Source organism: Natator depressus, chromosome 6 (genome assembly GCF_965152275.1).
Source record: "Natator depressus isolate rNatDep1 chromosome 6, rNatDep2.hap1, whole genome shotgun sequence".
Classification (NCBI taxonomy): Eukaryota; Metazoa; Chordata; order Testudines; family Cheloniidae; genus Natator; species Natator depressus.
The window spans coordinates 117028496-117042536 of NC_134239.1; the positions used below are offsets into that span (position 1 = coordinate 117028496).

Genomic DNA, 14041 nt, shown 5'->3' on the forward strand with positions numbered 1-14041 from the left:
TGACATTGAAATAGTACAGCAGGAAAAGGTGCATTCTCTTGAAAGAGGTCTGTAAAGGAATTCAGTGATCTAAACAGAGCTCACTTAGGGCTTAATCTTGGACACTTTGTAAGTCCTACTCAGTAATGCCAAGGCAGGTCCACAATGCATGCAGCCATGGAACATTCATTCCATGTTCCGTAGTAGAAGAAAGTGCTCATGCTTGGACTCTGTCACTGTCCCTTTATCCTGTACATCTGTTGTTTCCAAAGCGGAGACATTTAATAATTTCTGACACGAAGGGAAAAGTGCACATGAAGCTTGACAATAAAGCAAGCCTGCAACACATACTCACACACACAGTTCCACTGAACGCAATGGATGTACTTACAATTCCATGCAGAAAATTACTCATGTGAGTGTGTGCAGGGGTCTGGCCTTGAGTGGTAATAAGAGGTATAAAAGCAAAGCATGGTGTTTCTGAAGGACATTAATCATTAAACTTTGAGGCAGAGGGTGAAATCTTGGCTCCAATGAAGACAAAGGGAGTTTTTCCCTTGACTTCAATGAACCAGGATTTCACCTGCAGTGTGTAAATAACTGTCTGAATTCAAGAGCGGAACAATTACAGTGTCTGTGGTTATTTGGGACAGCTTTTGGCATGTGAAGCTGAGCTTAAACCCTCATCCCTCCCCAACCTGGGGAAAAAAAAAAAAGGGCCAATGTGTATTCATGGGAAAGGTACTGTTGTCCAGTGGATGGAACACTGGACAGGGGCTTGGGAGACCAGGTTTCAATTCCTGGCTTTGCCAATAGCCTGCTAGGTAGCCCTAGGCAAGTCACTTCCTTCCCCATGCCTCCATTTCCCCTTTGGTTAAAACTGGACATCATGACACTGACCACCCTTGTAAAACACTTTTTGAGATCTATTGATTGCATTTACTGTAGAATTGTCCTGCTCTGAGAGAGAATTGGGAGGCAAACAAAGGTGTGTTTTAACTCGGGTTAGCTAATCCAAGTTTAAAATAGCAGTGAAGGCTTGGCAACTTGGCTTTTAACTCAGGTTAGCAGCTCAAGTTCAACTCCAGAAGCTGCCCTATAGGATAGAACTCGCACTGCTATTGTCTTCACTTCCATTTTAACTCAAGATAGGTAACCTGAGTTAAGAACAAACCTCTCTTTGCAGTGTGTAGATATACCCTCAAGCGTGCAGGGGAAAGTTGCCCCTGCTACATATACCACTTCAGGAGAGGCAGCATGCTCAGCCTTCTGTGTCCAGTTCAGCCCCTCTTTACCATCCTCACCCTTCTGGGGTGTCTTGTATCCCATGGGGCACTAGAAGACATCCGCCTCTGTGCTTGGGGCTCCTCAGGACTCTTCCTTGCACACTTGCATACCCATGTAGTGGTCAGGCACAATCTGCCCCATAGTGTGAAGATGTGGTATGATTTTCTCTGCTGATGTACCACTTTCAGTTCAGTCCATATGTATGTAAGCAGAGTCAGGATGAACTCCACCCTGACATCTGGTGGTGAGGTGTGGCAAGTTGTGAAAAAGAACTTCAGGGGCTGATCTCATTTGCATAGGCACACCCACCCCGCCTAGAATGAGGCCATAGCTGCCCAAATGGTCACTTTGGCTGCTGTGGGATCCCTAGTGTCTCTGTTATTGGGGTAGGAAGAATAAATTGTTATTACCCTGATTATGGAAATCAAGGACAGTGGAACTGTACTTGGCCTTTTGTTATGATGGAGGGACTCGCCATCAACTAAGGAGCACTTGCTAGGCAAGGGACATGGGTTCCAAAACTCTGTGAATTGAGAGAGGCTGGGGACAGGTATTAATACCTGGTGGCATGGGCCCCATGGTGAGGGCCTTACGTGCTAATTGCACTTCCTCCTCTCTCCACTGTGGACTATCAGAGCTAATTTTGATTCCATTAGGAGTCTAGTTACAGGCTGCTGAGCTGAATTCACTTTGGGCTAATGGTGCACCAGCACTGAAGCTCCCCTACTACAAGCTGAAATCACAAAAGAGCTAAACTTACTAAGAGCTGAAATCACTGAGTGTTGTGTTTAGTGGGGGAGCCTGAAGATATATGGTGGAGCAGTTTGCAGGACAGTGAGCAGAGCGGCTGGTGGAGTGGAGCAGTTTGCGGGATGCCTAGAGCAGCCCATGGGGTGGCTGGCGGAGCGGAGCCCCATGAAGAGGTGGGGCCATCAGCTTTGGACCACGTAAGGTGCCCCTTCCTCTCTGCCCCCCCTGCCCCCAAATCTCCACCCAGGTTGGGAGGTAACTCTGCAGATAAACTTTTGAACTCTGGGGCTGCCCTGACCAGGGACAGAGACTTTTGGGTCTTTGGACTTTTGGGACTTTGGGTGATTTGGCTTGCTGGACTCAAGAACAAAAGGGAAAGGACATGCCCCAATTTGCTTGGGGTGGGACTTTTGCTCATGGGTTGTGTTATGAATCCTGTTGGTGGTGTTTCTCTCTGTTATTAAAAGGCTTTTTGCTACACTCAGACTCCGTGCTTGCGAGAGGGGAAGCATTGCCTCTTGGAGGCGCCCAGCGGGGGTGGTATATATTTGTCCCAGGTCACTGGGTGGGGGCTCGAGCCGGTTTTGCATTGTGTTATTGGAATGGAACCCCTAGATACTGAACCTGGCCCTTGTTGCTGCCAACTCTGACAGGCAGAAGGGTTACATGTACTAACAGATGGATGGACGCAAAGCTCCTGGGGTTTAATAATGGGGTTGCACCTGTGTGACTGAAAACAGAATTTGGATCCTTATCTTCCTGTAGAAACATACATCTGTGCAAAGGACTTGGGTGAATATTCCCCAAAGTACATTTCTCTAAACACTTACGTAAGTCAATATAGTGAATGGGGGAAGGGAAGCAAACAAAAACAAGGCTTCTTTGTAACCTAATTCTTGCCTTGACAAAAATAAATGGCTCAATTATGTGACATTTTTCATTGTATCTCCTGCAAATAATTTATACATCCTTCCTGATAAATTAACTGTTGTGCTTCATAAATGACTTTGTTCCGATTTCTTAGGAGCTTAGCACTTTTCACAGAAATACATTAAGGAAATTATCTGCTTCCTTTGCTTCTGTATAGATCTTCTAGTTGGCATTTTATTACATGCAACAAATTCCTTCACTTCAAGGACTTCCTTTTGCTTGGAACTTATTTAGCCCACCCTATTATATCTTACTATGACAGCTACCTGGTTCAAACCCTTATCCCTCAATGGTCATGTCTGTTACAAACCTGGCATGACTAATGGTATATTCCAGGATGAGCCCAGCTGTAGATTATCCACCTCTTTCTGTATTCATTGGCAGGAACAGTTGATCAAGAATAGGAGCTTCTAAAATTTACTTGCTTCCTTGTCAACAACAAAATATATTTCCCCCTGAGCTGTACTGTGGTTTGCAAGGCTCAAAGCTAAATACTGTGATGATCAGCACACAATAGATGAATAGATATGATCAGCCACTGGTCCTCATTGGGGATTGAACTCAGAATTTTCAGGGTTAAAACCATGTCCATGATCCTTTACCACTTTTGCTAAAGAGTTAACTCATTAGCTGCCATCTATAGTCTGTTCTTCTCCTCTTAGCACTGAAGGTTCTGGGTTTATTCCCCACTCGCAATCATTGTTTGGTTGTGTGAGGTCGTTACAAACGGTTGGCCATAAAGGGATTTGAACTGCTTTGGACCTCAAACACTCAGGATGTGCTTATCTAGGTTGGGGAAGTGCGTAACCCATGCTAGGAAAAGAGGCTTGGAGTCCTCTAGTGCAGGGGAGGGAAAACTATGGCCCGTGGGCCAGATCTGGCCCATCAGGGCTTTCAATCCAGCCCGCGGGATTGCCACCCCCGTGGCGCAGTGGGGTTAAGGCAGGCTCCCTGCCTGCCCCGTGCCACTCCCAGAAGCGGCTGGCACCACGTGCCTGCTGCCCCTTAGAGGTGGGGGGTAGGGCAGAGGGCTCTGTGCACTGCCCTCACCTGCAGGCACTGCCCCCCCCAGCTCCTATTGGCTGGGAACAGGGAACCACGGCCAATGGGAGCTTCAGAGGTGTTACCCACAGGCAAGGGCAGTGCACAGCTGAGCCGCCTGCCCCACCCCACGCCCAAGAGCCACTGCCGGACATGCTGGGCACTTCTGGGAGCAGCGCAGAGGCAGGGAGCCTGCCTTAGCCCAGCTGCATGCTGCTGCCACCCCGGAGCTGCTCGAGGTAAGCAGCACTGGGTCGGAGCCCGCACCCCAAATCCCTCCTGCACCCCAACCCCCTGCCCTGAGCCCCCTCCTGCACACTGCACCTCCTCCCATACCCCACACTCCCTCCCACACCTCAACCCCCTTCCCCAGCCATACATTCATGGCCCTGCATATAATTTCCCCACCCAGATGTGGCCCTCAGGCCAAAAAGTTTGCCCACCCCTGCTCTAGTGGCTGTTTCACATACGATGACAGGATACAACTGCTGCTGCTAGCTGACAGAGTTACTCCTCCAGGTCAAGCAGTATTAACTTGCATTTTTAACATGATAGATTCCAGGCTCAGTTCCCTGGCAACCCTGGATGACAGTTTTCAAATCACTAAATTTGGGTGATAAAAATAAATATTATGACCACAAAAACCCTGGAACTGAATCCTAAAAACTGGAATGTGGGTATTCTGATCTCACGCTGACTTCAGACCAGTATAATTCCTCTGAGTACAGTGAAGTTACTCCTGATTTACACTCGTGTGAAATCAAAAGTCAGACCCTTTGTCTTTATTTATTCAATGCACCACATAGCCATTGTGAAAATTAGACTACATACATAAGCAACATTTTTAATATGTGTTCTAACTTCCATTAACTTTAGTGAACAGCCCCTGGAAAAAAGAACCCTTAACTGATAGTTTATATCATGTCTGAAGTCAAACTTCAGTATCAGAAAAGCTATATCTTCTGAAGCACGCCCGCATTGTCTAACCAAAACACATACCAGCATCCTTTAGGGATGAGGTTGTCCAACTGATTGTATGTCTAACACCTAACTGGTTGGTTTATGGAGTGCTTCCTGGTCATATGGGACCTGGTGTTCAGAAGTTTTCAGTGTCGTAACCAGGCCCAAATCTTCAAAAACAGTCAGTACATCATGTTCTGAGCTCTTTTGAAAATCTAGCTCTTATTTAGGTGTCTAAGGGGATCTTTGTAGTGCAATCACAGGCTGTGACTGCAGCTTGAGTAGATATTTGGGTACCTTTACACAAGGATAAAAGACCCATGGCAAGGCTGCAGGTGGCCTGGGTCAACTGACTTGGGCCCACGGGGCTTGTGCTGCAGGGCTAAAAATCGCTGAATAGACATTGAGGTTTGGGCTGGAGCCTAAGCCTGAGCATCTACACAGTGATTTTTTCAGCCCTGGAACCCGAGCCGTGGGTTTTTTATCCCTAATAGTTCAGGTTCCACAGTAGTGAAGTAGCAGCAGTGCACGCTTCAGCACAGGCTGTACAAGCCTGCCCAGAGCCCTGGGTAATTACTCGTGGAGCTGGCTTGCATCCTGCCATGGCTTTGCTGCTCCAGTGCCTGAGCTAGGTAGATTAAAGCTAGCATGGGTATGCCTGCTCAAGCTGTAATCACACCCTGTGACTGCACTATAGACCTTCTGTAAGTGGGAGCTCAGCTCAAAATCTGGCCCCAATTTTGGATGCAGAGTACTTGAAAGGCTGGCCCTCAGGTTTTCTGAATATCTGTTCCATGGTGCTGCATCCCTTTTTGTTTCCTGATGCACCTCTGCTAGTCACCACTGCAGTGGTATCGCTCACAGAGAGAGGAAGTCTCAGCTAATCTGGTCCCCAAGGCTAAAACCAGCATCTTGGTGCTAAGAGGCACTATTGCAGGAAAACTTACTAAGGGAGATTAGCAGATTTTGAACTAGAGTGAGCACGACTGCACAGAACTAGAAGATATCACAAGTTATGGAGGGTCTGTTCTTCCAGGATAAAGTTGCTCATCATGCCTGGATCACTGCCTGTTTTGAAACTAGAGCATGAGACAGTTTATGAACTTAAAACACATTTTCTAACCTTAGGAGGGTTTTTTTGACTGCGTGTTCTCAGCAAAGAAATATTATAAATAGGCTCTCTTTGGCAGGGGGAAGGAGTGGTATTTTTGTCCCATTTCCCAAAGGATGAAAATTAACAACATGCTTGAATGTGCATGTTTTCCCACTTTGTGCTACAGGGGCTGCTTCCTATAAGGACTGCCGAAAACTCAGCCTTAGCTGATAGTGTTAATATCATTACTTCGCAGTCACTGCTGAATGTCTTTGCCAGAAAGTCTTTAATAAAAGACAATGCTTCTTTCCCCTTAGAATGGCTGGGGTTGGAAAGGAGGTCTCATGAGTCATCTAACTCATCTCCCTGCACCGTGGCAGGACTGATCAGTCCAATTCCCCTTCATAAATTCATGTTAACTTCCTGTCTGAAAGGCTGAGTTTTGACTCTATCCATGCTGATGGTTTAGGCTTCTATTTCTCTAATAATCTGATTCAACTTTGGTTTGGTGCTGGACTGAGGTGCAAGGGACAGGCTCCTGGCACTGTGTGGTGAAGAGAAGGAAGGTGTCGTCCCCCCAGCCGCCCCTTGCTGCTTTTTTCCACCCCAGCAACACCCTCATCCCTCTCCCATGGTAGATGGGCAATTTTTACAGCTGTGTCCCCATCCCCTTTAGGAAGGGACTTTACTCAGCTCCCCTCCCACTCCAGTTGTGGATGGTTTCTCCAGCAGCTGCCTTCTCCCCCAGAGACTGGTGCTGGAGTCATGTACTTCAGGAGTCACTGCTGTACCAGTGTGCTCTGCAGGGAAGACTCTTCTTCCTCTGCCCAGCAAAGGACAGAATCTCTACTGATGGCTTGGGGAGGTGCTAAGTCTAGAGACTGGCTCTTGTGCTAGCTGAAACAGCATGACCTCAAGATTCTGCCAGCCTGCCCCATGCGCCCCAGCACATATGGGGTTGGCAGTATGGCCTAGCTGAAAGTGCGTGCTGCTCTTTAGCAAAAGAGAAACAAGATGCACTTGGCCCCATGTCCTCCAAGTCTGTCTCAAGCCATCTTGCCCTGTGACGTACGATACTTTCCCCATGCACGGAGACAGCAACATCTGTTAATGGCAGGATTTTGCTCTTAGTTTTAAATTCATGAATGTGTATGGCACAAAACTAATAAAGGACTTAAGATTTAGATGCCATCTAAGGTCCCTTCCAGATTCCTAAGCAGGACTTTGGGGGAAATGAAGTGAATATCCTTGAAAAATCAGTCCCAAGTTTTATTCTGATCCCAGTGCATGCTGGGACAGGGATAGTTTGGTAATGAGCTGCAATCCTTTGATTCAGTGAGAAGCCTATTAATGAGCAGTCTCCCAGGATTTGGGTAAATAAGCATCCATTTTGAAGGTAGATGTCAAATATTATAACTAGCATTTTCTCATTTTAAAGGTAAGTAATAATTTGACAAAAGATGTCCTTCATTTTGAATGACTTTGTCTTGATGGGACAAGTTAAGGAAATGTATTTTCTCTTCCCCGTCCTGTGCCAGCTCCATGATGTAGTTAGTTAGTCCTGGCTATAGCCACTGAAATATTAGGACATAGGAAAGTAGTGGTATATACGCTGAGGGAAACAGAATGATAAACTGTGGCACTTTTATATGCACCAATCAGCTAGGCATCTGCAGCAAGTCCTCCTAAGTGGAGAAGAAAGTTCAAGGGAGAATTTTTTATTGACTTAATCAGCAAAGAAGCCATTATGCTGATGACTCAGTATAATAGGCCACACCACATCCTGCAGAAATGGAAAAATTTGTATAAAGCTAGGGGTTTCTGTTGTTTAGAAGCTCTGGGCAAGTTTTTTTCCCCTTTCTTTCAGCTAGGCATCTATTCTGGAAATAGTGCAGCCACCTATTTGTAAATCAGTCATTCTGGTACAAGAATGAGTTATGTATAGTTATCTGTCATGTCCATCATTTAGACTGTAAGTTTAACTCACTGCTCAATATATTGTTGCTCTCTGTACTTGGATCCAGAGGGATATGAGTCTGCTACAAGCTAGGAGAGTTAGTTCTTTAACTCAAACTATAGATCCTGGGTTCTGACCAAGTAGACAGTCATTACATGTAAGCCAGTGGCTAGGGCTCTACAGAGAAGGTGTGCTCTGTGCCATCTCTTAGTGGTCCAGAGGAAGAAACAGAATAATTCATAGATTCCAAGGCAGAAGGAATCATGATCATCTAGCCTGACCTCCTGTATAACGCAGGCCATAAAACTCCAAAATAATTCCTAGAGCAGATCTTTCAGAAAAACACCCAGTCTTGATTTAAAAATTGCCAGTGATGGAGAATCCACCAAAAACCTTAGTATGTTATTCCAGTGGTTAATGAGCACATTAAGCTTGTCACTATTAACCTGAAAGGGCCAGGTTGTACAAGGAATCAATGCTTTCTTGTCTCAAGGCTGGGGCTCAAATCTAGTAGACTAGATCTGGGTGAACATTGTGGGGGGAGGGGAGGAGAGAAACAGCCCCTCAAGTAAATATTACAAATTTGCTTCAGTTGTATTCATGTCCTTTTCTACTGAGTTATTACAAATGTTTGTATGAATGACCTCTCTCTCTCTCTCTCGTTTGCAAGAATATTCATGGGAAACAAACAAAAAATGTTCATGCAGCTGTCGTCTTGATTCTCCTCCTTCTGTTTATAGAATACTCCTGTGTTAATTCTGCTTCAAAAAATTAAAAATTCTTCGTGCAATATTTTAAAATTCTGCATATTTTATTTATCAAAATAACACAATATAATCTCACCAGTTTCAATTATTGTTGGTCATTTATTTCAAAATACCTGTCAGCAAGTATGTCTGTAACAATACAGACAATAAAAAAGATTCAGGAAATGTTTTGACAAATAGATTCCTTACTAGGCATATTAATACAGAACTTGGAGTAATAATTCATTTAAACTACAATACAGAACCGTATTTCTTGCACCCCTCAGGAGCACTGCAAAGGCTTGGAGGAGTCAGGATAATGGAGGAGCTGAGGGAGAGGGAAGTAAATTGCTGGGAAGGAGCCTGGGTGTGAACTTGGAGGGTTGTTGGGTATGGGTGGGAAAAGTATGGAACAGGTTTTTTGGGGGGGCAGGGAGGGATTGTTAGGGAGCTTCCCCCATGCAGACCCTGGCTGACCCCTAGCCTCTCCCATTCAGTTGGATACATCTCCCCCAGTCCCCATGTGTCCCTCCACCCCCCTGTCCACATATGTCCCTCCACCCCCACTCAGACACCCCCATCCCCATGTGGCCCTGAACCCCCTCCCCCTGTCCCTATGTGTCCTGTACTCCCTCCCCTGTCTCCATGTGTCTCTATGCCACCACCCAGCCACCCTCTGTCCCTATGTAGCTCTGTGGCACTGCACTTCCCTCCCCTGTGGCCCTGTGCCTCCACTCCCATTCAGCCCCTGACCCCAGTCTATCCTCCCCCACTAGCTCTTATGAGCCCCTGTCTGATCCCCTCAGCACCCCACACTGTCTGTCTCCCATAAGCCCTTATCTCCTGACCTGGCCTGCTGCGAAGAAGGCAGCTCTTTCTCTTCTCTCGCTGGCGGGGAGCTGCTGCTTTGTTCTATCACCACAACACCCTCTGGTGGGCAAAAGGCAGAACTGCAGAAGTTATTTTCTGCTGGGAGCTGCTGCTAGTCTTGCACCACAACGCCCTCTGGTGGGCAAAAGGCAGAGCTGCAACAACATTTCAGCAGAAGCTTTTTTCTGCACAAAAAATTAAAAATATGTGCGGCTCATTAATTATGTGCACAGGCAGTAGTGCAGAATTCCCCCAGGAGTAATAGAAGTTTCAGTCAGGGGACAAAAACAGTATCATCTGACTTAGCTAACCATTAACACACCATGAACAATAAAGAGTTGAAGCAAATTGTTTGGGAGCTACTCAACAACTGAGACACATCCATATAAAACATTATCAATCAGTTGAAAATAAACATTTCTAAACAATTAGTCTCCTAATTTGTGAACAGAAGAAAGTAATGGCTGTGGTCATTCTACATTGCTGTTAGTTTGCCTGGCTGCAGTCATAACTGAACCACTGCATACAATATTCATTAGCAAATCATTTACAACTCTTGATTTTCTTCACCAGTTAGTTTGGACAAATGGTTTTTCATGAACTGTTCACTGTGACCTTTTTGTGAAGTTGGCTAATTATGGCACATGGCATTGTTTCTGGTCCCTGATTGAGTGACTGGAAAAATAGGAAATAACACGCTTTTGAATATGAATTTAGGGATGAATAAATATTCATACTAAAATCTCTGAAGCTTTCAGGGTGAACATTGTGAACATTTGCACGAATACAGCTAACATTCCTCCACCAATCAGAGTAACCATGTTTATGTTAATATTCAACCAGCTCTGCTGGTGATTGAACTGAATTTTGTCTTGGTGCAGTCTCAGTCATAAGTAAACATGTATAACATCACATAGATTGATACAGTTTAACTCAGTTTGCCTCGGAAAGCATTGCTCAGAGAAGATCAGCATCGGAATTTTAAAGATGGCATAAAACTGATTTGGCAGAAATTGCTATAAACTATGGAAACCAACATCTATTGTTATTGCCTGTGCTGTCCTGTTTGCCACTGGGATAGATTTTTTTTTTGTTTGCTTGCCACTAGAAACCAGCAGTTTATCTAGCATGTGAAGTTTTCAGCACATGACTTGGATTTTTACTATTCTACAATAAAAGAGCACCCAACCAATGCTCTGAGTATTTTGGACAGTGTTTTAAAAGTACACTGATAAATAAGCAGACCCACCAATTAGCCCAAGTCAAATCAAAGAACCCAGTTACAACATGTTTGTTTTTATTATATATATTATATATATATATATAAACAAATTAATCAGCCTCCCCACACAGTCCCCAGAGTCCCACACCACTGCTACCCAGACCTACCCAACACCCGTCATGGGTTCTGATGGAAAGGCTGGCCTTGCCATGTTACCCTGAAATTTTACAAATTCATACTCTAAGAGACTGTGGGGGGAAAAATAGCAGCTGATCGATGCAGGGGAACAATTCACATTTATTAACTGGCCTAAAAAGTTGTGTCATGCAGCTGTTTGCACTATGAAACTGGTGCAATGCTTCGCTCCAGAAGTGGCTGCATTTCAATGCTAGGTGAAATAACTGCCATCTCTAGAGGGCCTTTTCTTGCACTCACTGAAATCAACTGAGTTTTGGCTTTGACTTCATTGGAGCAGGATTGGGACCACAGTTTGCAAAGTGCTTTGAGGTCCCATAGTGTAAAAGGCACTGTATAAATATAGGATAATTATAATGCTAATTGGAGCTTAGCCCCCTGAAATTTGACACAATTCCTTTGCTACACCCTTGTTGCCTGCCTCCTTTTGCATCAATAATGTGAAAACCTGCCTCACATCTGTGGCCCATACAAAGGATAGAGAGCAGGTAGGGCAAGTTAGCATAATTTGTGATCTGCTGCTATCAATGGTTACCACTCTATCATCAGTGACAACTGTGTAATTAAGCTATTCCCAGTTCTGTGCTAGTTAATACTCTGATAGTATATTTTGACATTATCAAAATGCAGCATTGTGACATTATCAAAACACATTTTTTCAGACTATCCATTCCATGGAAAATTTCAACATTTTTACTTTTCATGCTGATTTGGAACAAACACAGATTTCAAAATGTTGGAATTTCCCATGGAATGGAAATTCTATTTTCTGACTAGCTCTAGTTTTTAATCACTCTAATCAGAGATGGTTTTTCCCACAATAATATATTAATATCTAAAGACTCCGAACAATCTGTTTGCTTAGCTTTCTGGGCTTTCTCCTAAAAACACTTTTCCTTGTACTAGTTGCTTTGAATGCTTCAGAATTCCAATAAATACTGGAGATAATCTCAGAAACCTAATTCTTCAGCCTCTGCAAATACATTTGTAAAATCTGCATTTGAATGGGAATAGATATTGTTTCATACATAATATTTATTAAATTTTTACTCCTATTTCTGTTTTGTGGAACCAGCTTTTTAAAAATGGGATTTTAAAATAAATGGGGAGAGGTGGTGGAGAAAAGACATTGTTATTTGCGCCTAGAGATGAAGCTACACACATTTATGGAGAAATAAGGGTTTCACATTACCACATATCAAACTCAGCATTTACACGGTTTCTTTTTTGGCCACGTCCCTCTGCTAAACCTGACATGAAGCCAAGGTGAAAGCAGAGATTTTCCCATTACAGAATACCAAATCTATGATAAACCATGCCATGAAAATCCAGTTTAGGAGAAACAGAAAATAAAAAACAAAACTGCTGCAAGATCAGTGATGAGTTTTGCATTACTTATAAAATCTGTTTTTTTCAGGGATCTTGTAAATAAAAAAATCATAGGATCAGTAATGTAACATGATGGGGACAACCAGCGCTTGGATTAGGAGAACTTAAGCAACAGTAAAGGCATTTTCAGCCTATTGCACAGTACACGTGCTCACTTTTGAAGCACTTGAAAAAGTTGTAAGCAGTTGCTACAGTAAAAGTGGTCTGTGAATACTGTACCTAAACTGTGGTGGTCTTAAGATGTGTGTATCAGCTTGCACTGTGATAAAATGAATATCAGCTATGATCTTTGCTATGTTCTGTGAGTGGTGGTTCTCTTTTTACCTAAGACAAGCACGTTCATCATTAAGAATGAAAACTAATGAACGCTGCTGCTTTGCTCATCATCATACTCTGATATTAAATACTATTAATAATAAATGCCAGCAAAACAGAGTGAGCTTCATTCTGGCAGCACTGGGTGAGATTTCAGTGCTTTTCTCAAAGATTAGTTCATAAAAACAATTTCAGTATTGCAGCTTCTGAATCATTTGCCACGAGGAGAAAGATGACTGACAAAATGTGTGTGTGAGAGTCTGGAGGACACTCACACACCCATTTCTAAGTTCAACTTAGAACGTCAAAACCCCCAGACAAGCCTGGCAACTAGTTATGCAAACGCTGATTTATATCCACTGCCTTTAAAGCCCAGTGGAGGTTAATTCAAGTTGTGTTTCTAATTCTGCGTATTTGCCAAAAACAAAATGGGAAACAAATAAGTTCTCTCCTAACTTCATTGCCCCACTTGTATGTGCTGCCCTCTAAGCTGTCTGGCTGCCTTCCAAATCTGAATCACATCCCTGGCTCACTGTAACCCCGACATCCCCTTTGACCCATCCTCCTTTGCCCTTGATCTCCCTTCACCTCACTCCTGGAGTTTTCTGAACCTATTTAGACTTTTTACAAAGTACTTCCTTACCTGCATAGTGGTCAAATACGGTGGGCACGTACTCCTCCGGGAAGGCGTCATTGGCATAACTCATCAGCAGACAGGTTTTCCCAACTGCACCATCCCCAACCACCACGCACTTCAACATCTTCTTCACGTTATTGCTGCTGCAGTGGGTGCTGTTGTCATCTTCCTCCTTACAGTTCATTCTTGCTGGTGCTGCTGCTGGTCCCAGGACTTCCAAGTGCACATGAAGGGAAAATGAAGTGCAATTGTATTGACTCTTCCTGAGTTTGGGAGGCTCTCAACCTCAGGAAATCATGCTAATGTTTCCAGGCTGTTCCAACTGCCTCTAACAATGACCATATCAGTAAAGAGGAGCATTGAGGTAAATAAATTATACATCGATTTTAAAAAAAGGATTGCCCTTTCTTGTGAGCTTGAGTCAGGAAATACTCATCCTGTCACAGAGACCTCGATATTTATTGCAACTTTAAAAATATCAGCAGTCTGAGGTGTTGATTCGCTTCTCCCCTTCTCCAGCTTGGCCAGAGGAATCAGGGATTCCTGCTAAATCCACTCCATTTTCCATTTCATTTCTAACATGGAGGAAAGCTGGAGGTTTTTAATGGAGTTTTTCCTTTCTTTCTTCAGCTTGCTGTGTGTCAGGAAATCATGGGTTTCCTGCTGAATT

The 14041-nt window shown here is 44.0% G+C and overlaps 1 protein-coding gene across 1 annotated transcript in view; it reads right to left on the minus strand.

Annotated features, from left to right (window-relative positions):
* RHOJ (ras homolog family member J) overlaps nt 1-13632 on the minus strand; it is a 66205-nt gene extending 52573 nt beyond the window's left edge. Inside the window, exon 1 of the mRNA XM_074956403.1 lies at nt 13378-13632. Within this exon, the coding sequence (XP_074812504.1) occupies nt 13378-13555 (178 nt within the window). The 5' untranslated portion in view covers nt 13556-13632. The remainder of the gene's footprint in view (nt 1-13377) is intronic.
* Between the last annotated feature and the right edge of the window lie 409 nt (nt 13633-14041).